Below are 26873 nucleotides of genomic sequence, written 5' to 3' on the forward strand. Positions count from 1 at the left end.
GGGAGAGGCTGCTCCTCTGCTGCTGGGGCTGGTGGGATGCAACAAAAGGAGGGATGGGGCAGGGATAGTGATGAGGCAGGGGGAGGGAGGAGGAGGATGCAAAGGGAGAGAAAACAAGGATAAAACAAAGAAAGGGAATAACAAATAAAAAGGAACAGGCTGTCTTGCCTTTCCCCATCCTTTCCTCTCTCCACTTGGGATACTCTGCCTCATCCCCATAAATAGCAAAGTCTGAGCCTTCTTCTCATGCTCCCCTCCTACACTGTGCAAATTCCTTTGTCCTCTGGATGTGTATATAGAACCCGTGCTCATTAGGCTGTAATAAATCCTTGCAGCATCCCACTCGGGCAGAGCAGCATTTGGGGAACCTCCTTGGTGTTGTTTGCAGGATTTGCACAGCCCTGCTCACGTCCTTGGCAGCTCCTGCTCCTGTTTGGATGTCACTCTGTGCTGGCCTTCCTCTCACACACCAACACCTGCACTAGGGCCGTTCACAGGGTGCTCACAGGGTGCTGGGGCAGCTTCTAGCAGCCTCCCATCATTCAGGGAATGTGCTGCTGCAGCAGAGCTTCACCCTGAACATCCCAGAATCTGTGTGGCCTGGGCAGAAATCTCCCTCCTTAACTGCTCTGCCATCAGTGCCTGAATTAGGGGCTTGAAAGCTGCCCGGGTTTGTGAGCTCCATTACCTCTCTTGAGTCTGCACTGCAATTCCTGGAGCTGCATCCTGCAGAAACAGCAGGGATGGACTCAGGAATGGCTCCTGGGCTATGGAGGCTTGGCTGAGCCTGTTCTTTTTTCTACCATGAAAGCTCACTGCTGAGGGTGGAAGTGACTTCAGCAAGGTTGTCAAAGGAACCCCCCCATACCAGTTCCTTACTGGTCTGGAAAAGAGAACTGGGCAGGAATCTTGGCTGCTGTAAATCAGGGCAGCTGAAGGGAAATCAGTGGAGCTCTGCTAATTCAGCCTGGCCAATTTGTGATTGATTCTTTTGACTGCTTTGCTAAACCCTCTCCTGGATGAACCTACTGAAATCCTGTGCGTTCCTGATGGTTATGGGCACGCAGGGATTTGTAGGGGGACTTGGCTGAATAAATTCTGAGCCACTTTTGTTTGTGGGGCTGTGCCTTGCCCTTCTCAGCTGCTTTCAGCTCCCAGTGCAGCCTTTGCATTCTGTGCTGCCTGTCACTGGTGATGCCAGGGCTGATTACATTTGCTGTCTTTGTCCTTTTGCAATGTTCCTTATGCCTGGAATATCCTCCTGGCACTGAGTCAGGAGAGCACTTTTTTCCTACCACCCTCTGTGAAACTCATTTCCAGCACAACACCCATTAGATGAGCTGATAGGGGTAAAAAAATAGCAGAGTACTGACCCTGGCTTTCTCCAGGGACTATGGATTTGATCCAAGGCATCTTTTTCTTACTTTTTTTTTTTTATTTTTACTTTGTTGCTTGATATTTCAGGCACTTTATGTATTTAAATAATGACTAGGATGCCATTACCTACATCCCAAATGCCAATTTTAACATCAGCCTTTGGGAAGCCTGCCTGCTGAGATGTGTCCATCCTGTTGATTTGGAAGCAAAGCTGCCATTCCTGTAGGATGGGTCATAGCCATAATCATTTCAGGAAGCTTTAAAGACCTAATTCTCCAAAAATCTGGGAATCTGCAGCATGGGGATTGCCAGGTAATCTGAGATCTGTCTACTTTATCCATTTTCTGGCAGTAGCCAGGGCAACAGTCAGGAGGAGGTGCAGGAGATGCTGCAGGGAGCTGCTCCTGCCTATCAATGTTTCATCCTAAGCCTGCCAGAGATTGTTTTAAGCCCTGGAACATGATTTTCCCATCTCCTTTCCTCTATTCTTTTAGTGCTAAGTATTTTAACTTCAGCTGCTGTTGGCAATGTGCACATCTCATTTGCTCTTTGGAGCTGGCTCTGGGTGAGGATTAGGCTGGAGAATCGTGTGTGCAGGTGCTGGGTTCTGGCCACTGCTTGGCTTGGAGCACACAGGGGATGAACCTGCCCCAGTCCCAGCAGGTTTAGTGCCAGCTTTAGGCTGGGGACACCTTTTGCTGTCACCTGGTCCCTGCTGCGCCCTGAGGTCCTGCTCAGCTGCTGGAGCTTTGTTGGGTAACAAAGGAAACCATGACATTGGTGCCAGTGAGAAGTTGATATTTCCCCTTCTGTTTCTGCAAGGAGTGGAGAAAGATGTGGAAGGGAAGGAAGCTGAGTCTCATTTTCATTTAAAAGTGAGCCTGACGAATCCGCCTGGAAACGGGTGGGGGTGTTACAACCATTTTGTGGGACTACAAAGTCCAGCTTTGAACTTGGAGGGAACCTTTCTCCTTGGTAGCAGCAACACATTTTGTTTATCACTTCTGTCAATCTGACAGCTCCTCTGACTGAGAGACTCTTCATTATTAATAATCCCAGGAAGTCATATTTTAAATTTTTATGGTTTGCGCTTTGCAGCACCTGAACCACAATATATTACATGCACTGAGGCAGTGGAGTGGGAATTACAGCAGGGCTGCATGTCCTTTTCCAAATGAATAATTTAAAGTTTTCACAATGCCAGTTATGTTAAATATTATTACTCATTTCTTCAGGGAAAACCATAGAGCTCAAATGCAAATATAAAGTGGCAATAAATGATGTTACATTTAGCCAGTTGGAGACAAGGCTCAGAATTCATATCAGTTCATTTTCTGAAACACTTACTTCATCCCTTTGCTGGAAAATCCTTTTCAAGGTTCCATGCTTAATGGGATATTTTTCAATTTGTCACATTTCACATCTACTCTGCTCCTTCCTCCTCGCAGCAAATGCTTTTAATATAGCCCACTTGGTTAGAAGCTTGCTTTCTTTTCCCTTTCAGCAGCCCAAATCCCTGGATTTCCCAGCACTCTCCCACTGTTTACCTTCTCAAGGTTGTGGATGATGGATTTCCTGCTGGTGTAGGCAGACTCTCATCTGTTGTTTCTCACCTCAGCACACCTATAATTTTCCAAAGCATCGCTACAGAGAGGGTGCATGGTCCTGCATCCATTAAAGCTGAGGAAAGATTTCCTATTGATCCCAGTCATGGCACTGGCATTAAGCCTGGAATAATAAGAGCATTTAGGTTTGGAACTCAATAAATGTATTAGCAAACAGCATCATTAGAAACATCTTGTGTGGAGCGGGGTGGTGGATGTGGCTCGTGGTCCTGTTGTGGTGGGGTTTCACAATTTCCAGGCCATTCCCTGCAGGCTGCTCTGAGCTCTTCAGAAGTGTTTGAGGGACTGGAATGAGGAACCAGAAGATCCAAGGAAGAGAACAGAATGTCAAAACCTTTCCAGACAGGGAATGTTGCTGCATTGGTGACCTGGGATGGCTGAGGGGCACAGGTCTGCAGAGAGCTGCCCTTTTCCACAGGTTGTCTGACTGCCTTCCCACCCCATCGTCCTTTGCTAGCCCCTAATCCCAAAAATGTCACATTTATATGGAGAATCTGCTGGAGCTGCCATTCTCTCTCCTCAGTGAAGGTCTGAGAAAACAGTGCATTGTGAGCAGTGAACCAGCCCTGGTGTGAACTCCTGACTCAGCCACCAAGTGGGACTCAGCACATTCCTGAGATTCATTTTTTGGTCTTTTTTCCCTACTCCTCCATGAGTAATATGGGATGCTGGGGTCATGCTGTGTGCAGAGCCCTGAGCCATCGATGAAGAATTGCCCAGGATCCCCAAGCATCCAGGTGGAAGTGGCTGTGGGAAGGAGCCTGAAGCCAGCTCCATAGGCCAAAGCCCTTAAATGCACACTTAACTTGAAATATCCAGCTCATCCTGCTGATGTTAATAGGACTACTTGCATGCTTAAGTGCTTTGCTGAATTGGTGGTTAATTAGCTGAAATTCTAAACAAACCTGGTTAAGGAGGAAGCTGCAAGGACTGCAGTGAGGGTTTCTAAAATTAGATGTGACTTTTTGCTGGTCCATAACCTTTTCTCTCTGCTCATATTCTCACAATCTGCAAACCCCATCTAGGAAGCAACTTTGAACAGCTTTATTTTGGATGTAAGATGAAGAAAGTCCCAGGTAATTTATTGGTGTCCCCTTTACTGCACAGCAATGAGCAGCTCAGTTCCTGCAGCTTGAAGGTGCTGGGAAATGGTGTGAAAACTTTAAGAACAGATCACAGGAGCAAGATAATCTGCAGGGAGATTCCCTGAGCTAAATCCATCTGGAAGTTCCCCTTTAGAGCATCTTTTTTCCAACATCCCAGAGGAGGGAAGGAGATGGAATTTCTCTCCAGGACCCCAATTTTCCCCTCCCTTTCCCTGATTTCAATCCAGAGCAGTTCCAAGCCAGCAGAGAGCAGCCAAGGAGAGGGGCTGGGGATGATTGTGGTGCTGTGGGCTGCAGTGCAGGGCAGCAGCTCAGCCAGGAAAGCTGTCCTGGAGTGAGATGGATGTTCCTTGTTCCATGGGAGCGGTGGGACCCGGGCTGGCTGCAGCTGCTCGGGGCAGGCGCTGATAAACGAGCGCTGAGCATCGCCCCGACTGCCGACTCAGGAGCTTTTATTACTCCACGTTCAGCAGCAATTTGGGTGGAATTTCTGCAAGGCTCCACTGCCAGGAATTTTATTTTTTTATTTTTTTTTTTCCTCTCGCTGACAAAATGGAAAAAGAAGGTGGAAAAGGAGTGATGGCAGGGAATGGGGGAAGGCAAATCTTTCCCACCCAACTCAAATCAGAAGGCTGGAAAATGAAAATGGATCAAGCAAAAAAAAAAAAGAAAGAAAGAAAGAAAAAAGGCTAAAAATGCAGAAAGGTTTCTTTAGAAGATTGATTATTCCTTTTCTAAATTTGCACTTTTAACTCTGCAAGAGTGGAATCCATATCCATGCTCAGGCTGATTTATTTAGCCTGTGGGGGACTGAGCAAGAAGGAGCTCTGTTCTCCTCAATGTACACCCCATGCCCTCAGCAAAATTGCATTTTTATCGTTGCTGCCACTATATTGAATGGTGCCCCCCACTGCAGGTTTTCAGTTTTCTGTTTGACCTTTGTCATTTGATTTCTGTGCTCTCCTCTAAAAAGGAGACTTCACTGCCTGCCCTTTCTGCTGCTGAGTAATTCCAGTGGGTGTCTGACAAAGACACTTCTGGAGAGCAGGTTTTTAACTTCTGCCTGCTAAAAGCCCTTTAGCAAAGGTGCTTCTTCCCTCTTCTACCAAAGCTTTTTGATACCTTTGCAAAACACTGCCCAGGGTGACTGGCTCTGTGCACACTCATTTCACTGCTGGTACAGTCAGCAAATTGTGTTTCAAGTACCTTCTGATCTGGCTGGGGCCTGAGCTTGATTATTTATCCCCAGATGTGACAGAATTGCTGCTGGACCTGAATCTGATGCCTGGTGAAGGAAGGGCTGTGTGGGTTCGTTTTCAGACTCTGTATCCCTGCAGACAGCATTATTCAAACTTTCCTGCTTATTGGAGAAATGGAACAATTAAAAAAGAGCCATAACAAAATTGGTGTTGATGATGAAGACAATTAAATTATAGCTAGAAACAATGAAAGTTTTAATTTTATTTTTTTCTTATGTTCTGCCGTTCATTAAGACTCAGTGTTACAATTTGTGGAAAAGCTCTCATATAAATTTTAAAAATCGTCTGCTGCTAAGATTTATATCAAGCAGGGAGCATGAATTTGGGAGAATTGGATATTGTCTGAAAACAGAAAGAGAGCAATTCCTAAACCCTGGCTGGCAGGTGCTGCTGGCTGATGCTCCGTCATTTTCTGTCCTGGGTGTACAGAAGGGAGCAGAATGAAGGCTGGCCAGCTGCACTGGGTGCATTTCCCTCCTTTGGAGGGAGAAAATGAGGTCATGGCTTGTTTGCAGCTCAGAGCTGACCTGGGCCACTTTGCCTTGGCTGCAGAGGGAGCTCTGCTTCATTTTGCCCACAATGTGCTGGGCAGGGTGGGCAAAATGGGGTTTGATCCAACAGTGGGTTCAGAGCAGGGTCAGGATTCACCCCAAACCTGCCCAAGCTTGTCCCTGTTGGTCATTTCCCCTCTTCTGTGTTGTGTTGTTACAGTTTTTCATTAATAAGGTATTAAATGGTTTAACTGGTTTTTGTTACAAGGTTTTTTAAGGCTAAACGATCTAATTAAGAAATGACATTTAAATTATTTTTTCTTTTAACTCAGTAACTAATTACTTGAAGTCCACAGTGCAGACTTTTCTGTCTAATTACAAAATATTATTTAAACTTATGAAGAAGAAGGAAGAAGGTAAAGAAGAACAACTTGCCTCCACCCTAAAATTTCTATCTTGTTTCATATATGTTAACAATCTATCAACTATTTTACACACGTTTCTAACCTATTTTTAACAATTTATATTACTATATTCTAAAGCTTCAAATTCTACATTTTTAACCTTGTGATATTACACATTTCTAATTAAGTACACACTTGTAATCTTAGTGTTATCAATCAATTTTGGAAGTTTTTTTAACGCCCTCAGGTTAAATGTAAGGTTCTCTTGGGAGTCAGAGTCTGTCAGTACAGAAAGTTTAAAATTTTTAGTATCTAGAACTCTAACATTGTGTCATCACAAATCCTGAGCTCCCAGCTGCTCACAGAAACACATTTGTGTGGCTTTTTATCCCTTCTTCTCACCAAATATTAATATTGCAAATGCTCCTGTAATAAATACTATTGAGAGGGATTCGCTGGAGGATGTAAATATTCATCAGTCTTTAATGATTTGCATTTGAATCCAGAAAATTGGCTTAGGACTCCTCAGTGCTTTTCTCTCCCTCTGATTTCCACATGCATTAAATGCAGGAGGATTAAATACCTGGGGTTCTCTTTGGTCCAAAGCAGACTTTGCTGTCTCCATTTGGAAATAAGTCCTTGATTAGCTGGGAACTCAACCTTGTGCTTCACTTAATCTGCCCCAATCCTTCTCCATGGTTTTGTTTCTAACTAAGAGCTTTAGGATCACTCTTGTCACTCTCTTCTGGAGCAGCCTCCACTCCTGGAGTTTCTCATTTCCACCAGGCTGCAGCTCAGAAGGGAGAGCCAGAAAGTGGAAGGGTCTTCTGCACTGGTGTAAAGCACCTCATTTTATAAGATTAGTAGGACCTGGATTAATCAGACACACATCTTAGGGGAAAAGCCAAGGTGATAATACAAGATAAATATTGATCATCTGGAGCCTGAATGAATGAGACTCCAAATGGCCTAAATTTAAATTGGCTTCAGCACAACTTGTTTGGACAGAGCTTTTAATTAGTGAGGCTCTTCTTTAGGATGGGCAGTTCTTCTGCCTGTTGAGCAGGATATAAAAATTAAATACTCCTAAACAAAAGTGGGTGTCAAACATTTTGCTGTCAGCTATTTTAAGGCTCAGTGTGATAAGCTCACTGTCCTAGTTCTGTGTATCTGCTGATTTATCTGCCTCTCTTATTCCTGAGGGGGTGATGGCTTGTGTTCATTTATGGTGCTTGTGTAGGTCCAAGGGATGGTTTAGATGGAAAAGCTTTGATAACAACTCAGAAGTCTCTGCTGTGGGCAGAAGCCTCAAAAGTGTTGTTATTTTCCAGGTAATTGTGAAAACAAGAACAGAATATCAGCCTGAGCAGAAGAACAAAGGAAAACTCAGAGTGCCCAAAATTGCTGAATTCACAGTCAGTTTCACTGATGGGGTAACAGAAAGACTAAAGGTAAGAAATGGTTGTTCTGCTGCCTTCTGATGCAAATTCCATTCGTTTTAAAATAACTGAATCAAAGTGACAGGAAAGACATAACAAATTTAACACTTCACTCATCACCAGGGTCAAAGAGAGGTTTATCTGCATGAGTGTAAGGAGTTTTTTTTAGGACAGGCATGAAAATACCTTCTTAGTTACATCTCAAGTAGAAAATGCTTTTCTTTCCCAAGAAAATGATGAAAATATATTCCAGCCCAAACTGAAAATAAACCAAGTTTGAATCCTTTTTCTTCCCAAAAACTGGTGTTTAAAAATAATTTTTAAAAATCTAAGTGAAGATTGGTTGAAACATTTTGTTTAGCATTTTAAAATTCCTTTTGTCTCCTAGCCAGTCAACCCTTTTCATATTTAAAATACTTTGTTATCATTATTATATTACCACAGATTAAAAACTACTTCAAGATGCATAGGAAAAAAGGTATTAGAGAAGAATCCAAGCATATCCTGTCCTGTAAGCAGTTTTGCTGCACAGGAATTGGAATTTTCTGATGGAAAATGTTTCCTTGGGAAATTTTCAACAGGCTCTACTCAAACATGGAAAGAAACTCATGAATTATTGAGTGCTGTCGGTTCCTGTTGACTGCAGCACATTAGAATGGCTCAGTTCCTCCTAAAATTAGACTCCAAATGTGTAGCTGCCAGTTTTCCCTCCCTTTGCACTGGGAAGACCTGGTGCTTTTTCTAGACCACAGAGCATGGCAGGGGTAGAAATGGGAGATCTGATTGCTCATTTTCAAAGTCAGAGGAAACATCAATGATTTGGAGTAGAAAACAGAGAAAGTGGGCAGTGCCCAGTGACATTCCTGCTCCCTCCACATCATCATTTACTCTTAAGAGTTGTGGGAATAAATGTTTATGGTTCTTGGCTGTTTTATTTTTCCATGAACATCACAATTTGATCTAAAATTTCTTACCTCCTGTTGGTACTTACTGAATTCTTCCCCGAGCTTCTGGTGTGTAGTAACTATTTACCACCAATAGTAACTCTTTATTGTACCAGAGTAAAGTGAATTAACCACGGTTAAATCCCAGTCTTGGAAACATTTCCAGTGTCCCACATAAATCAGAACTGGGCACGATGTGCCTGAAAACCAACAATAAATTGAGAGTCTCCTGCACCGATGGGTTGGCTTTAACCTGCAGTAAATGGCCTTGTTGCTGTTGTAAATTCTGGTGCCTCACTGGGTATTTAACTCTCAATCCTGCAGCCCTGAAGGGTGTGAAAGGCAGAGTAAAGCCAGGAAAGATCTGGCTTTGTTATTTAAAAAAAAACACTCAAGAACATCTCCTCCTTGCACACCTATAGCTCATGGATAAGTCCCATTTCATCTGCTCCTTCTACTGAGTATCTTGTTTTTCCCATTCAAATTCCCAACTTGCTGTTGCATTCAAACCTCTCCTTTGATGGATTTTTCCTCTTCCCATCCTGTTTTTGGTGCAGTTTTCTCATTTCACAGCTTCAGCTGGGAGCCCTGGCAGAAGTGGGAGTTGGGCCTCTTCCTATAGAGCCTGGCAGCATCACAGTTTCATTTTTGAGCTATTTCCTTTCCCTCAAATCCATACCATTTTCATTCTCTGCTCTTCAATGTCAACTTATCCATCAGGCAGCCTCTGCTCTAATGCTGGATAAGGCTCTAAGCCTCTCTCTGCCTGCTTTTCATAAGGCTTCCATGTATCCCATTAAATTTGTAGTATTATTTCCTGACAAAATGAGCTGAGATAATAGCTAATATTTATTACCTTTTGTACTTTTTATTGCACCACATTTTTGTCTCAGTGCATATTTTTAGTGAAGTTATTAAAAACCCTGCCCTCTGGTTATAAGCTGCCCTATTATCTGCTACTGATGAAATCATCTTACATTTGTTTTTTTGTAAGAGCAAATCACAGTAAATACTTAACTTCTATGATCTCATTTTGGCTACGTTTTTAAAAGCTTTAAAAAAGATTATGTAACTGTGATCATCATATTCTCTTTTGTCCTTTTGAGGGTGGAAAAGCCCTCCAAGACCATGGAGCCCAAGCTGTGACCCCATCCCCACCCTGTCCCCAGCCCAGAGCCCCGAGTGCCACCTCCAGCCCTTCCTTGGACACTCCAGGGATGGGGATCCAGACCCTCCCTGGGCAGTTCCAGTGCCTCAGCCCCCTTTCCATGGGGAAATTCCTGCTGGTGCCACCCTGAGCCTGCCCTGAGCCCCCTTTCCATGGGGAAATTCCTGCTGTGCCCACCCTGAGCCTGCCCTGAGCCCCCTTTCCATGGGGAAATTCCTGCTGTGCCCACCCTGAGCCTGCCCTGGCCCAGCCTGAGGCCATTCCCTCCTGTCCTGGGCCTGGCTGCCTGGGAAAAGAGGCTGCAATCCTGTGGTTTTGTGCTACAAAAGATCAAGATATCTGGAAAAAGTTTTGAGACCACGTGAACCTGCCAGCCAAGTCCACAGATGCCCTTTTCCCTGCCTTTTGGGTATCTTTTATTGAAGAAACTAATGAATTATTAGACAACTTTCTCACATGAACAAGCCCAAGCCAGAATTTAAGCTTATGCTTGCATATTTTTCATCCATGCAGAATAGCCCAGATCTGAGCTCTTTAATTATCATAAAGAAGAGACTGTCCCTAGGCAACGGCTCTTATTTCACACCAGCTCTTCCAGGAATCTGAGCTAGCTCCTGCCTCTTGTCACATCCCCTAATAGATGAGATTATGATTCTCTCCAGCTCAGCACACACTGTCCTGGAAGTTTGACCAATTAGGCTGATTCTTCAGCTGCATGAGTCAGCCCATACCTCCTTTATAAAACTGTTTAAATAGTTGTGTGTAGATGGGCTACGAGAAAATGATGTTAAAATAACCTTATGGCTGAGCCATCTATACAGAAAAGAAATTTCTTTTCTCATTTTACTCCTCCACAGAGAAGCAAAGAGAACATTTTTCTAAGCTGACAGGCAGTGATTTATAGACCTTGCCTTCTCCAGACTGCTTCCACCTTTGGAGTGTGTTCCTCTAGGAGGTTTTTGAGCTGCAGAGATCTTGTTCTGCAGTAGCTCTGTGAGCTGAGGTTTCCCAGGCTGAGGGGCAAGGGTGGCTGCTCTTTGCCTTTCATTTCCAGGGCTTTGAAGGGAGCTCCTGTTCCTGGGCTTTGCCATCCTGTGACAACACTGAGGTGCCTTGGAGAGGGTTTGTAGACGTGGCTGTGACTCCTCTGTGGGGTGACAGCTCTAAAAACCAACAATAAATTGATAGCCTCTGCCTCTGAGGCTTCCTGCTCCTTCTCACCAGTGATGCCCCACTAGGCATCTTTAAAGAACAATCTCTCACATATGAGTAATCATTCTGCCCTTATTTCTATCAGTACTGAAAAGAGATTGAACCCCTTTTGCTTTTTAGGCAGATTCCCCACCAAATGAAGTCTTGTTAATTCTGGAGAACAGGGTTTCACTGACTCCTTTTCTCTTCCAAGCAGCCCAGATAGCCCAGAAATCACCCAGCAGCATTGATTTATTTGGATAGCACCAGAAGAGGTCTGGAGTGGCCTTTCTGTGTAGGCCTACAGAGCATTGGGTGACACCTGGAACTGCTGGCCCCTTACTGGTTTTATACAAACTGGTCTCTGTTATACCAGTCTGAGCCCTTTCTCACCACTGCCACAGAACTGTTAAATATTTCCAGGAAGGTAATGATTTATTGACTGTTAGCTGAGTGATAGTTACCTCCATAGTTATCTGACTTCTCAAGCCTTCTACAGTTCTTTCCTCTTCATGGATCAATTTCTTTTAAAAGTTTATGTTTTCAGAGTTGGAATAATTAAGCTCAGTACTTGTCTTTAACAGAACAAGTTGGGAGTGGGTGTACGGGGGAGAAGTCGATATATTTAAGATGTTTTTTGCAAGCAATTTATCTACCTGGAGAAATCATCTGCCAGTATTGATGAAGACTGAGAACTTCATTCTTCTTGCTGCAATTTGGCAAGATGCATTTTCAGAGTCACTGGTTGTGTCATCTGTCCCTGTTGAGTGTGCAGTGACAATTATTTCTTATCATTGGATCACCCCTCTCCTCCCTCCACCCTGAAACTGCTCTGCCACACGCAGATCCAGGCACCAGTGGATGTAATTCTTGCCCACACTTTTCATCAGGTCCTTAAAATGTAGTGGAACCCATTCAAGTGCCTCTGTTGTTGAAATGCTCATACTGGAACAATTCTTTTCCTCTGACTTAATGTGGAAGATTTGGAACAAAATCTCTTTGTCTCCAGCCGCACCCTACAAAACAATGATGCAAGAATTGTTCGTGATCAAACCCAAGCCAATACCTGAAATGCTTGGCTCCTGATTAACAAAGATTTTTCTGGGCCAGGGAATAATTTCCTGTTGGTAACAGCTTTGCTGAATGGAAGGTGCTCCCCTGGTGCCCCCAGTGGAAGGTGAGCCACCAAATCCCCAGGGAATTCACACTTTGCTGCACACACAGAGCCCCAGATGTGCCATTCCTGCTCCCCCTTCCCAAACTTCCCATCCATGCCATGGATCCTTCAGACTCCTCCTGGGGTGTTCTGCTTTCACCTGAAGGCTGTTGCTTTATGCTGATAGCTCCTCCTCTAACCTGCAAAGAAATCCCAGAAAAACGGCTGAGGCTTTCCATTGTCCATTTATAGATGAATAAATTTTAAACTCTCCTTTAATTGTTGAGTTCCCACGGGGCAGGAGCAAGTCCTGGTGAAAGGACTCCCTCTGCTTCTCAATGCTATCAGCACCAGCGTTGCCATGGCAACTGCCACATCCCATCGGTTATCTGAGCTGGAGGGGCCCTGGAGGATCCATTACCCTGCTCATGGCAGCGGCGCCCGGGGCTGGACGCGGGGATCTCTCCCTCTGCTGGGAATTGCTGCTGCTGCTTTCAGCACCCAGGAGAAGGGGGGACAAGCAGAGGATGTGGCAGGCACAGGGAGCAGCCACTGGCCCCAGCAGCAGGGCTGGAACCAGGGTTTTCTCTGGGACCTTGCACTCAGGGAGGGTCAGTAGGAAGGGGTTGATTTGGGAGAATATTCCAATATTCCCTCCCTCTGGGAGCTCCCAGCTGCCTCCAGGCAATCTCCTCTCCCTGTGGATGCATTGGGTGAGTTCCTGCAGGGCTTTCAGGCAGCTCTCACTGCTCCTAAGTGTTCTCCAGACTGTGGTGGATGATCTGAGAGTGGAGCCAGAGCTGCCTCTTTGGAGGCTGAATATTTCCAGTGCATTCAGAAGGTCACAGGTTCTCTTTTCCCAAAAAAAAATCACTGCCCAGCCCTGCCTGGCCTTGATGCAAAGTCTCACCTGCGTGGTTCCAGGCTCTCACTCGTGGTGTGCATGCAAGCAGGTGAGAAATGGTGCTCCTCATCCTTCTGCCTGGGCTCAGAAATCCTTCCTCTGGGGATTTCTGAGAACAGGACAGGCCACATCTGTCCCAGTGCTCTCCCAGGCTGCAGAGGCAGATTGATGGAGCCGTTGGTGATCATCAGTGACAATCAGGAGCTGTGAGGATGAACTGAGTGGGGATTTGTGGCTCAGCTGCCAGGGAACAGATCTGTCTGATCACAGCCCCAGGTATTGTTATAAACCCTGCAGGTTTTCTCTGTCTGGGTAGGAGTCTGGGGGTTTTGTAAGAACTCCCAGCTAATTCCTTAATTGTTTTGTACAGGCAAGGGCCCAAAAATGTCATGTCTGTGTCTAAAACACACAAGAAAAATCTATTTTGATTTAACTGGAATGCTCTCTACTGGCTCAGGGACCACTTAACAAAGCCAAGGAAAAAAACCCACATACATTTTTTTAAATAGGAAATGGACCATTCCTTACAGTGCATTCTTGTTTTAGGTTAGTTTTACACACATAGATACTCTTTTACAAAGCCAGGAAAAGCCTTGGCTCTATTTATTTTTTGCCATCTGTAAGCATTAACAGAATAGTCAGCTGAAGAGATTTGTTCAGTCTTGGTTTGGACTTTTTTTCCATTTAATTGATTTTTTGGAGAGAAGAAGAAAGATAATTTTCTGCAGAAAACCTCTAAAAGTGGAAGTCACAGAGAATATTCACATGCCTAAATTTTTGTGGGGTACACTTGCTGAAAGTTCATTCTTCAAACCAGGATATATTGAAGGAAAAAGATTTACAGAGCAGAAACCTCAACTGACTCTTGGCTTTGGAGCAAAATGCTTGAAAATGTTTCCATAAGTGACCACATGGAGATACCCTTGGTGCTAATTCCAGGGTGTAATTGCAGTTCCCACTGGGCCTGGAGGATTTCTTACACTGCATCTCTGTCTCCAACACATTCTGCACTTACCTCTGGCACCCCACAGGAAATCTGAGTGTTGGGCAATTTTCCTGTCAGCATTTGAGGCGAAATGAAAGATATTTAATGCTGCTGTGGCCACTGTACCAAAAGAGACCAAGCAGGATGGAGGAGCAGGAAAGAATTTTCAGCTGAGTGAAACCAAAGCAAAGTTTATTCCCTGTTGGGAAGTGCATTTGGAGTCTTGTAGCCAGACCACTGAATGCTAAAAAAAAATAATAACCAAGGAAGTGCAAATTTCAGTGACACAAATTTCTGCATGCAATGTTTCAGTGTCTCTAAAGCAGCACAGGCTGTGATTGGATGTTAAGCAGAGCTGAGCTGCCTCTTGTTGGTACTTGCAGATGTTTTAAAGCCTGTTGGGTCGGATCCACAGCTAATGGAGCTGGCCTGGTGCCTTTGGAGGCAGCCTAATCACCTCGATTACTCATTTCTCTTGTTTGCTTTTAAAAGAGTAGCTCTTGTAAGTCATTTGCAGCAATAAAGCCTCATCTTTCTAATTCAAAATGGAAAGGCTTTTAATTCTTAAGTTACCCAGGGGACACTTTGCTCACCAAGTCCTCACTTTGTTCTCCTATAAAGCACCCACATAATAAGTTTTTAAGGAGAAATGGGTGTACTGAACCATGAATGCAGAAATATTATTTCCTGCCCATGATGGGAGACATAAATGCTGAAATACAGGTGAATTTGTTTCCCTTCTTGAAGGAACAATCTTCCAAGTGGTTATTTTCTTCAGGCACAAGAGTGCACTGAACAGAGGTGCTGTAATTCATGCAGGCCTGACCTTTGGCAGAAGGTAATTTCACAAAGCAAACGCACCTCAGCTTTTCCCTGGAGCCAGCCTGATCCTTGGCTCTGACAAGGTGGTGGTCTTTGGGCGTTTTTGCCTCAGAAAAAGCCAAGGTTTGGGGAATTTAGATGTTTGCAGCTGTGGGTGGCTCTGGCTGGGGTTGTCTGAGTGGGGAGTGAGCTCTGGAGCTGGGTGTGGAGGGATGTGGCAGGAAAAGGCAGTAGCAGAGCAGGGAACACCAGCTGCAGTTCCAGGTGTGTTGCCATGAGCTGATCCCTGCATCCATCCTTGCTCAGGGCTCCCAAAGCTTTCCCTGCACCAAATCCAACATCAGGGAGGCGTGAGAGGGACGATTTTGCGTTCATGAGACTGTGCAGAGGTTGAGTCCTGGCAGGCAAAGGGCAGGCAAGGAGACAGTTTATTGATGACTTGGTTTATCTTGTGTTCCTGTTAATGCATTTAAAAAGGGCCTGTGATGAGCTGAGGCATCCATTGCCATGTCCCACGTGGAGTGACCAGAGGAAATGTCCCAGCCAAGGCTGTGCCAGGGCAGCAGGGAAGGGCTGCACGTCAGGAAGCCTTGGAGAGGATGTTTCTGTCTGCTGCAGTCCCACTAATTGAAAAAACACCTCAAATTAGGGATCTGGAAGGAAGCCTCTTCCAGCATTGCTCAGCTCCTGCAATGGGCTGCCAGGTGTACTAAGGATGTGGCTTTGGGAAGAAAAGCTCCTTTCTGAGCAGTTCTTGAGTCACCCCCTTGTTTAATTTGGGGGCTCTGCTCCATTTCTTATGGAGGTAACAGACACAGAATCACTGAATGGCCTGAGCTGGGCAGGAGGGGCCTGAAAGATCACCTAGTTCCAGTGGGAAGGCTTCTGACAATTGGAAAAAAAAGAAAATATTCTTATAGAAGGAGGGGAAAACCACCTTTAAAAACCGGTCTGGTCTGCCAAGACAGGGCAGTATTTATTTGGGGCCATGTATTTATTTGGTGTTCCTAGAAACAACATCACCCCACCTCACTCTACCTGCCTGCTTGATGGAGGAATTTTTATGGCATTAAATAGCAAAAAAGAGAAAGCAAACCCAACGGAGCTTTTTATTTACCTAAATGGAAATTCACTGATATTCATTGCTGAAGCAGCTTTATTTAAAATGGCATTTAGAACTTCCATAAGGAATGGGGGCTTGGAAACAGAGCCATGAATTTTCCATCCAAGGGGTTTGACTTGGCACAGGGAGATGTCACGCAGCCCACAGCTGGCACCAGACACTGTTAAAAAGATCTGAGGCTATTAGTGCCTAAACAGCCACTAGAAATTATATTACATGGTGGAGACTGGCTAATATAATTGAGCCAGCTAGTTATTGTGTGCATAATTTAATTATTTGACAAATTGCTTAGAAACACGGTGTGCTCCTTCCACACTCGTGCTGCTCTCACAGCTTTAGGAGATGCAGAGCAGAGGAATTGCTGCTGCCTATCCTGGAAAAGTGATGTTTCTTTGTAAGACCTGCAGACTTGGAGAGGTTCTCTGGTGTTGTCACAGTGGGCTGGGGTGGGCAGGGATGGGCAGAGCCCAGGGGGACAGGCTGGGAGGGGAATTGGCTCCGAGACAGCCAGTGCTGTTTCAGGGGCACTCTTCTGAGGCTTTGGGATAAATGAGCCTCTCTGCACTCTGTGAGTGTTTTGGGATTGCATTGCTGGGCTCTGGTGGCTGAAAGGAACCCATGGAACAGTGGAGCAGAGACTCACAGAATGGTTTGGCTTGGAAGGGACCTTAAAAATCACCCAGTGCCACCCCTGCCATGGCAGGGACACCCCCACTGTCCCAGGCTGCTCCCAGCCCTGTCCAGCCTGGCCTTGGGCACTGCCCACCCTCACAGTAAATTTATTTTTCCTAAAATCCAATCTAACCCTACTATCTGTCATTTTGAAGCCATTCCCCCTTGTCCTGTCACTCCAGGCTCTTGTAAAGTCTCTCTCCATTTTCCTTGTAGCTTCTCCAGGTACAAAAAGGCCACAATTGTGTCACCCCAAAGCTTCTCCTGTCCATGTGAACAACCCCAGCTCTCCCAGCTCCATCCCTCTGATCCCCTGGTGCCTCCTCTGGATCTCTCCAGCAGCTCCAGGTCCTGCCTGGGCTGGGGTCTCACCTGAGGGGGCCCAATCCCAGCCCCTTCCTGCTGCCCATGGGGACCAGCCCAGGAGCTGATGGGAGAAGGTCCTGGCCCCCAGGATGATCCCATCCTCATCTGTTCTTATGAGAACTGGGGCCAGATTGGTTTATGGTTATGAAATGTAAGTTAAAGGACCAAAAAATCCCACCCACCTTAGACCTTGATTAAGAAACCTCACAGCACTAAGGAGTATTTTATTATATATAGCCCTGAAAATGTAGAGACATGACTAAGGACATTTTCCTCTTACAAAGCATCTCCTAAACAATTCTTCTTAAGAATCTGGACACCATCTGGAATAAAGCTGTGCTGTAATAATAAAGAACAAATCCTACATCTCCTTGAGCAGTACTAAGCAAATCTGAAGACCCAATTGTGTCACTTTTTTTTGCAGTTAGCCTTCCAAAATTTCAGAGGCAAAGCTGTTGCCAGAAGATCAGCAAAATCAGCAACTTATTACAAAAATATTTTTAACTGTGGGAAGTAAAATGACATTTTTGAAGAAGAGCAGTCAGATCATTTTCACTGCCAGGGTAGATCAGGGTGTCTGGGTGCTGGGCAAGGCACCAGCAGCTCTTTGACAGAGTTTGAACAGTAGGGCAGCTCTTCCTGGGGTGACTTTGGGGGATAGCTCATCACACCTGCTCCATCTCAGTGTCCTGGCCCCCTCCCTGCTGACACACCAGAGTTTCCTTGCAATAACAGCCTGGATTTGTGTGTTTGCACTTGGATTCCATCCTGGGGTACACAGAGGCCACCAGGCTAGCTGGATTTCCAGGAGCTCCTGATCCTTTAACTGTGCCTTCCAAGTGGAAATGTGATGGTGTCAATCTTCCATCTCATTATCAGCTGAACAAGTTATGGCATGAAGGGGAAAAAATTGCCCTCCTGAATTTTTCATTGTCAAGCAGAAATCCTTATAATGGATTCAGGAGTGCATGGATGTGTTTGGATGCCCTTAGATGATTTTGTGATTTTTTTTTTCTGCAAGTTAACTGGATTGTCAGGGACTGATGGGTTTTCAGGTGTAATGGAATTGCCATAAACTACAGGAAAAGCTTTGCTACCTCTCCAAGCACAGCTCTTAAGCCCCTCTCTGAAATAACCTTGACAGAATTTCCGCCAGTTTTGTTCATAACAAATTTTGCCTTGTTCTTTGCCTTTCTTCTTCTACAAAGAGAAAAATTAAAACCAAGAGAACTTCTTCAGCTGAATTGCCTATTAAAGGTCAGAAAATTTCCCAATACCCAGCAAGACTGAAGGTATCTTGTAGAACCAGACATGGCAGCAGCAGTGGGATCCTTTCCTGAGAAACTGGAATTTTGTGAAGAGGCTGAGAAGAGTGCAGGAACAAAAATAGGCAGCAGAGCCTTCTGAGATCCCTAATTCACATTACAGCTGTAGAGAGTACGAAAATGGTGCAGAATTTTGTAGGAATTTTTCTGTGATAAATGATTTTTATCTCTTCTCTGGGCCTGGCTGCTTTTCCTGTAGGCAGCGAGAATTTTCTTGGTTGGCATCTTCTTGGCTCTGCTCCTGCTTTAAGTGTATAAGCAGGGAGAAAAGTGTCCAGAGTCAAACACTGATTTACCAAAAATTTAGAAATAAAATTATGCCTGGTATCTAAGAAGTGCCACCCACTCTGAAAGAGGGGAAATTTAGGTTGGATGCTGGCAAGAAATTCTTCCTTGTGAGGGTGGGGAGGCACAGGGTGCCCAGAGCAGCTGGGGCTGCCCCTGGACCCCTGGCAGTGCCCAAGGCCAGGACATTGGGCTGGGAGCACCTGGGACAGTGGAAGGTGTCCCTGTCCATGGAATGAGATGATCTTTGAGGTCCCTTCCAAGCCAAGCCATTCCATGATTATATATATTATATGAATAAGGATTCAAACTGTAAAAACCTTGCAATGGAAAAAAGCTGTTAAATAAATGCCCTGCTGTTTGGATGTGCCATTGTTCTCTGGTTGCCTTTTAAATAAGGCTTTGTACTGGAGCGAGAGAGGGAAAAAGGGAATTTTTGATGAAAAAGGAGATCCTGGGCAGCTGATAAATCAAAGAGAGCATGGAGGATGCTTCCATGGGCTCCATGAAAGCCAGGTTAGCTGGAACACCACTGCAATTAGGCATCCTCTGCCTGGCACAAAACCTGCTGGCACCTGATCTCCTGCTGCCTGATGGGGATGGATCCTTTTATTCATCACTGCTGTGTGAAAATGCAAAAAATGTTCTTTATCTGTGGGAAAAAGGAGAACCACCCCAAGTGTGCTGCTGTTGATGGGAGCTTGATCCTTCATGGATGTTAAGGGCCTCTCCCACATTTTTTGGAGGATGGGGGGGAATGTTTTGGTGTGGTAATGATGTTCTCTCTTCTCTGTTCCCTCTAAAGGGAACCTTTGGGGGAATCATGTGAGATTTTTGAGGAGAGGGCAGGCAAATCCCCCCCTTCTTCCACACACTCGAGCAGTCACATGTGACAGATTCATGCCTGCAGCACTTCCAGGTTTTATCTGCTTGCTAAATTTTATTTCCCCTCTGTGAGTGTTTATATTGCTCAGAGACTGCCAAGGTTCGTGTTAATCATAAAAAAAAAAAAGTGGAGGTTTATTAGGTATTGCAGCTCTGTGATTCTTTGGTGTTTGAATGTTAATGAAGCTTTGTATGCTCTGGAATAGTTGGAGAGGTGGATCTTAGCTCTGGCATGCCAGAATATCCGGGGGTGGATTTCTCTTCCCTTTCCTTTGGGTTTTAACATCTTACATGACATTTCATCTGGAGCAATTTTCCACCATTTATCAGCAGGTGTAATATTGTCACAGCAATTCTGTGAGTGCAGGAAAGGCAGGAGGGTGAAAATGGGCTCAGTTACAGCCTGCAGGGAGGGGAGAGCTCAGCACAGGGCCATGATCAACTGGGTGTCAGCACTTGGCCAGAACAGAGGGGAATTTGTTATTTTTAGGGACTCAGTGGGAGGACAAGAGGAAAGAACCCCTCAAATTGCAGTTCTAATGGTTATTTCCATAGGCTGTGCATGCACGTGGGATTTAGCAGAAGAGCCATGAAGAAACATTTATTCTCACTGCAGACAGCTCAGTTCTTTCTTCTTCTGAAGGCTGAGTTTCAAGCAACATTTATTTTCTCATTGCATATTTAATTTGGGGCACAGTAGCCAGACTGGAGAGCTGAGCATTTCTTGTTTCTGAATTTCTAACCAGGGCTGCCCCTCAGCATTGGCTTTGGTAGAACAAGATGAACATCTTGCTCTAGTGCCTTCAAATTGACCTCAAAGGACACTTGTGCCATTGTCATTGTGGTTTAGTAGCTACACTGGAATTACAGGGAATACCAGGCCCATCAGGCTCCCCTTTTAAATGAGGAGAAGATCATGGACATATGTTCTGCAGGAGAAATGCTCCTCCCCACTGACCTGCCAGCAGGATTCTGGTGGCTCTTTATGGGGAGGGATCTGTTTTTCCCAGGTTTCCTGTTGGAAAAAGCAGAGTATATTTTATCCAGGAAGTCTCTCTTTTTTACCATACCAAAGGGACTTAACTTTTTTCTTTTTTTTCATGTGTAATACAACTTCTTTTGGGGACACAAATCATGTCAAATTCCATTTGCATCTGCCTTGAATCCAGAGAGCCTTTATCACCATGAAAAGGGACAAAGGGACAGAGTCCCCCAGGTTGGGAACCCAAGGGCTGCCATGAAGCTGCTCTGAAATATTTCTGTCCACCCCTCAGAGGGGGCACTGAGAAGAGGTGGATCCCAAATTTTCTTGGTTGGATTGGTGCAATTCATACAACTGCACTCCTTTAGTGCCAGATCCCTCTGCAGCACTCCAGGACTCCCTAACAGAGTTCTCCCAGGTCCAGCAGTAAATTCTGCTCCCTCTGTTGCTGCCTTTGGCTTAATTGACCCATTTTGCAGCAGATGAGGCCCCAAGGAGAGGTTAATCCAAGCAGGAACATTAAAAGGCAGGTCTGGGCTTCAGTGAACTCTTTGTCCTTGGCAAAGCCTCTTAGCGCCAGTCTCACCTTTTTACCTTTTATTCTAAAATATTCTGAATTAACAATGAATTCAGGAATCTCTCCTGCTAGATAAGTCTCCACAGCTCTCTCTTGCCTGAGGTTTGGATGTGATGGGGTTTTTTGGAATTATGGGACCAAGAAAGCTTTGAAAGGGGAGGATGGGAGTGTTTGACAGCTCCTTGCTCAGTCCTTGAGGAACAAACAGCTGAGCAAAAATCAGTGATCAGGGCCCCCATCCAGGCATGGAGTAGGGACAGAAAACTTGCTGTTGGATGAACTATTTAGGAAGGACCTGGAAAAGCTGAGAGAGGGGAGCTCCAGCAAAGGAACAGACTGGGTGACCTGCTGGGCAATGAGGGCAGGGGGAATATTTGAACCCCAAAGAGGGAATTGTGTCTGGTACCTCCAGCAGCAGCATCTGCTCTTGGGCATGCTGTGGGGCTTTGTCAGTATTCAGGATATTTTCCTTTCACAGAGAAGGATCCCCTTTCTCCTGCAGGGCACAATTTATCCTGGTGGAGTTGCCCAGGAGGCACAAAGGGATGTGAGCTACAAAGGCCTCATTGCTCCTCCCTGTTCACTGCTCTGCCCCCAGAAAAGTGGGATCTGGTCACAGGGCACTTCATCCAACACATCAGACCTGGAATGGGCATTCTGCCTGCTGCAAGGTCCTGCTGGGCCAGAGCTGAGAGCACCAAATACTACAGCAAAATCGATACATTTGCAATGGGTTAAAGACAGGAATGTTGGAAGTCTGTGGGGGGGATGGGAACGATGTGGGAATCCAGGATATTGGATCCAGCATTCAGTCAATTACCATGCTTAGTTAAGTACTGCACGGTGGAGTGAAGGCTGCAGTCTGTTGGAATGTCTGTTCCTATAAGTCATTTAATTATGAGGTTGCTCATATGCCATTTTAACATATGTACAGTAACATTATCCCTCTTTTCTAGGTCACCATCCTCATAAGCCTGGCTCTTGCATTCCTTGCCTGCATAGTGTTCCTTGTGGTGTACAAAGCCTTCACTTACGACCACAGTTGCCCAGATGGATTTGTTTATAAGGTAAGGAACTTCAGAAGGATGAATTGCCTGAGCTAATGACAGGCTCTAATTGCCTGCATGGTTACAGCCCAGGCTGCTTTTTTTTTTTTTTTTTTTTTTTTTTTTTATTTTGACCAGGCCAAACAGAACATTTGGCAGGAATGTGTTGAAATGGAAAAAGTGTTCTGGGAAATGTGGACATGCATCTGCCTCCATCAGCTACTGTTACAGTGTAATTGTTGGGATTAGCATTTGGTGAACACTCTAGACAGATGTTCAGCAACAATCCCTCATATTTGTGAATGGATTTATTGCAGCTGGGATCCTGCATTTGCTTCCCACACTCCCAAGTAACTGATGTTTGCTGGCATACATTGTAATGCAAAGCAAACTGCTGCAGTGCTGACACTGTCCTTTGTGAAAGAAATCCAAATTTGCCCAAATAGTTCACTTCTAGGTGCTCTTGAGCCTTTATCAAGAGCAAACCCATGTAACAATTGCTAAAACCCAGTGATTTTGTACTGAATATTCATAGAACTGTTTGCCTGGTCTGCTGAGATAAAAAAAAAAAAAAAAATTGCAAAATAATTCACTGACTTCTCAGTGTGAATAAACTCATAAATTCACAGTAGTCTTGACCACACTGGGGAGAATATGTGAGCTGGAAAATAGAGTAAGAAGTTGGTGTATTAATCATTGTGAATTACTCTCTTAGGTTATATAAAAAGGGAGAATTGGGATTGTTCAGACTGGAAAAGAAAAGGTTTTGGGGTGACCCAGTTGTGGCCTCCAGTACCTGAAGGAGCTACAAGAAAGATGGAGAGAGACCCTTTACAAGGGGGGACAAGGGGGAATGGCTTCAAAGTGACAGAGAAGGTTTAGTTGGATATTGGGAAGAAATCCTTCCTGGAGAGGGTGGGCAGGCCCTGGCACTGGGTGCCCAGAGCAGCTGTGGCTGCCCCTGCATCTCTGGCAGTGCCCAAGGCCAGGTTGGACAGGATTTGGAGCACTCTGGGATAGTGGAAGGTGTCCCTGCCCATGGCAGAGGCTTGGAATGAGATGAGCTTTGAGGCCCCTTCATGGAGTTGTGAATTTCAGAATTAAATCCAAACCTGAGCCTGTGAAAAGAGCTGCCCCATTGGGCTGTGCCTCCTGCCATTCATTCCCAGCCAGGTGCTCACCCCACAGCTCAGGGGAACACTCACTAACAGAGAGAGCAGCACAAAGCAGCTTTGCTGCTTCTGCCTGTCTGGGGATGAATTCTGGCCTGGGACCCGCAGGTGAGCAGGGCTGCTCAGCCCAGTCTGCCCAGTTTGGTCCCTCCCTCATTCCACAGCCCCGATCTCTGAGATCCGCTGCCATCTGTTGCCAATAGCAACAAACAGGCTTGGAAGGCCAAGCCCGGCTCAGTGCTCTCCAGGGCAGCTGCAGCAGAGTGAGTGCAAACAGGAGCCCTGGGAGCATCACTGGTGCCACCACCGGTGCCATCACCCCATCACTGGTGCCATCACCGGTGCCATCACCCCATCACTGGTGCTATCATTGGCGCCATCATTGGTGCCATTGTTGGTGTCATCGTTGGTGTCATCAGTGGTGCCATCACCAGTGCCATCAGTGGTGCCATCACCCCATCACCAGTGCCATCATTGTTGTCATCACCAGTGCCATCACTGGTGCCATCACTGGTGCCATCACTGGTGCCATCACCCCATCACTGGTGCCATCACTGATGCCATCATTGGCGCCATCATTGGTGTCATCAGTGGTGCCATCACCGGTGCCATCACCGATGCCATCACCCCATCACCGGTGCCATCATTGTTGTCATCACCAGTGCCATCACCAGTGCCATCACCGGTGCCATCAGTGGTGCCATCATTGGTGTCGTCACTGGTGCCATCACCCCATCGCCAGTGCCATCACCGGTGCCATCATTGGTGTCATCACCAGTGCCATCAGTGGTGCCATCACCCCATCACCAGTGCCATCATTGTTGTCATCACCAGTGCCATCACTGGTGCCATCACCGGTGCCATCACCCCATCACTGGTGCCATCACTGGTGCCATCATTGGCGCCATCATTGGTGTCATCATTGGTGTCATCAGTGGTGCCATCACCGGTGCCATCACCGATGCCATCACCCCATCACTGGTGCCATCATTGTTGTCATCACCAGTGCCACCACCAGTGCCACCACCGGTGCCATCATTGGTGCCATCACCCCATCACCAGTGCCATCATTGGTGCCATCACCAGCGCCATCACCGGTGCCATCATTGGTGCCACCACCAGTGCCACCACCGGTGCCATCCCTGTGCTTGTCTCTGTGCTCTCCCCTCCCAGCACAAGCGCTGCATCCCCGCCTCGCTGGACGCCTACTACTCGGCGCAGGATTCCAACTCCCGGGGCCGGTTCTACACCGTCATCAGCCACTACAGCATGGCCAAGCAGACCAGCTCCCGGGCCGTGTCCCCCTGGCTGCCCTCGGGCTCGGCCAGCCACGACAGCAAGGCTGCCAAGACAGAAGGGCATTAAAGGCAACGAGCTGGAGCGGGAGGGCGGGGGGACAACACCTGGGCGTGCCCTGCAGGGCAGGAAGGAACCTGAGCCAAGGGCAGGAGCAGCTTCATGGATATTTTTCTTTTTTTGTGCGTTGTTCTCGTTGATTTGTAACCGAGTTGAGCTCTTGTACAAAGGCATGTTTGATGTTGACTGTACCTTAACGATGTAAAAATATTTTTAAATCATTGCTTAACTATTTGTTAGAAAAATAAATTAAAAAACAAAAAAAGCAAGTTAGGTAAACAGCCAGAGAGGGTAAAAGCAGCAAAGAGAATCCCACCAAGTTTTGTCAGTGCTGGAAAGCTGTGACAGAGGCTCCACATGCAGCGAAGGAAGAGCTGGAATCCTTTCAGGAGGGATAGAGAGAACCTGGTACAGAGACATTGTGGTGCTGTTTGATTTGCCAAAGGGGAGATATTTTGCTGTCAGATTGAATCCAGTGTCAGTGTTCATTCACTGACAGAGAAATACAAGCATCCCTTCCTTCCCCAGACATGCTCACGTGCAAACACAAACCCTGCACTCAGCCCCAAGGAAATCCAGAAAGTTCCTGGTGTTCCTAATGAATGCTGCTGGTCCTGGCCAGGCTCTGAGGCTGAAATCCAGGCTGCTGTTGGAGATGGAGCAGGATGGGAGCAGGCAGAGGCTGCTGTAGTGAAATCTTGAATAAACTTTTGAGCACAGGACTCAGAGTCAGAAGTTCAAGGACTCTGCTTCTGCTTCTGGCAGATTCCCTGCATGAGCTTTGGCAATTTCCATGAGGCTTCATCCTTTGGGACCTCTCTCCTGAGGGTCCCCACAACTCAAAGAAATGCCATTATGATCAGAAGAGCATCTCAAAAGTTTGGATAGTATTGAGCCTCTAATTTTCAGCCCCTGATTTTCCCATTAAATGGGATGCTCCTGCTTCCCTCCTCCAGCTCCTTCAGCATTTCCTGTCATTCCAGGTCACTAGAGAGAGGTAAAAAATCAAATCTCTGCTTGCAAACCCAGAGCAGACCCCAAGTTTACTCCAGTCCTGGCCAGAGTAACACATCCTCTCCCCACAAATGGCACTTGAGGTTAGTGCAGGCTGGTGGGATTTAAAAACCCCCAAGGATTCTCTTTTCCCAGAGCTGCAAGAGCAGAGTGCACAGGCAGTGCAAGGCTCACCTTGTCTGAGCTGCTTTTTCAGATTTTTGGCTAGACTGGGATGGAAATTAGGAACTGGCCCCTTCTTCCCTCGCATTGGGCAGTTTTGTCCTCCGTGTCAGAGACCCTGGGCAGTGTGTGAGGGCAGAACTCCTCAGTCCTGCAGGCATCATGATAAATAACTGTATAGTGTAGCTAAAACTGTAGTGCCAAACACCATTGTCTGACTCCCTCTCCTCCCTTCCCTTTCCACCTGTAAATTCATTTCTCACTCAAAATGTACAAACCACCCCCTCCACCAACAACCCCAACTCCAGCAAAACCACGGAACAGTTTATAATTTTGTGGTGTATTTTTTGTCAGTAGGTAGCAGAGACTGAAGTATTTTTTGGTGTAATTCTTGAACTTTTCTGACGGGATTAAAATAAAGTTCGATGTGACTGAGAGTGGCTCCCGTGGGTTTTCTTGGGTGGCATTTGTGTGGTGCTGCCAGGCACAGGCTGCTCCTTGCACCAGCCCCAAGGTGACTCTGGATTCAGGAGGCATTTCCAGAGCTTCCCATTTTCCCCTTTTAATGCCTGGATTTTAATCCCTGTGTTCTCACCCATTTCCAATAGGAAAACAGTGATTAAACTGCAGCTCATCTACTCCTTTACAGTGGAGCTCCATTCCATTTTAATGGGAATTCCTTCCCATTTTAAAACCAATGAATTACAGGAACTTTTCCTGGCAGCAATGTCCCTCTTACCATCTTTTCCTGATTCAGGCACTCCTTGGAATGGGGGGTTAAAGGAAATCCAGCTGGCACACCAAGGGCCACAGCTGAACTTTGGGAAAGTTGAGCTCTGCACCCAAACTCCACAGCTTGATTTGTAACAAACCCACAGCTGTATTCATCTCACATGCTTCAGAAAGCAGATTGTGTTGCCTCAAATCCTTTGGCTCTTTGAAATGGAATGATAGCCTGGCATTAAATTGACTCATTCCCAAAGGCTAAAGAACATTTTGTAAAACCTTCGGATAGCTTTCCTTCAAAAAAAAAAAAA

At 45.9% G+C, this 26873-nt stretch overlaps 1 protein-coding gene across 1 annotated transcript in view; it reads left to right on the plus strand.

Annotated features, from left to right (window-relative positions):
- NSG2 (neuronal vesicle trafficking associated 2) overlaps positions 1-26271 on the plus strand; it is a 32072-nt gene extending 5801 nt beyond the window's left edge. Inside the window, exons 3-5 of the mRNA XM_054642867.2 lie at positions 7594-7713; positions 22043-22153; positions 24478-26271. Coding sequence (XP_054498842.1) covers positions 7594-7713; positions 22043-22153; positions 24478-24669 — 423 coding nt within the window. The 3' untranslated portion in view covers positions 24670-26271. The remainder of the gene's footprint in view (positions 1-7593; positions 7714-22042; positions 22154-24477) is intronic.
- Positions 26272-26873: the final 602 nt, after the last annotated feature.

This window comes from Agelaius phoeniceus, chromosome 15 (assembly GCF_051311805.1).
Source record: "Agelaius phoeniceus isolate bAgePho1 chromosome 15, bAgePho1.hap1, whole genome shotgun sequence".
NCBI classification, from domain to species: Eukaryota; Metazoa; Chordata; class Aves; order Passeriformes; family Icteridae; genus Agelaius; species Agelaius phoeniceus.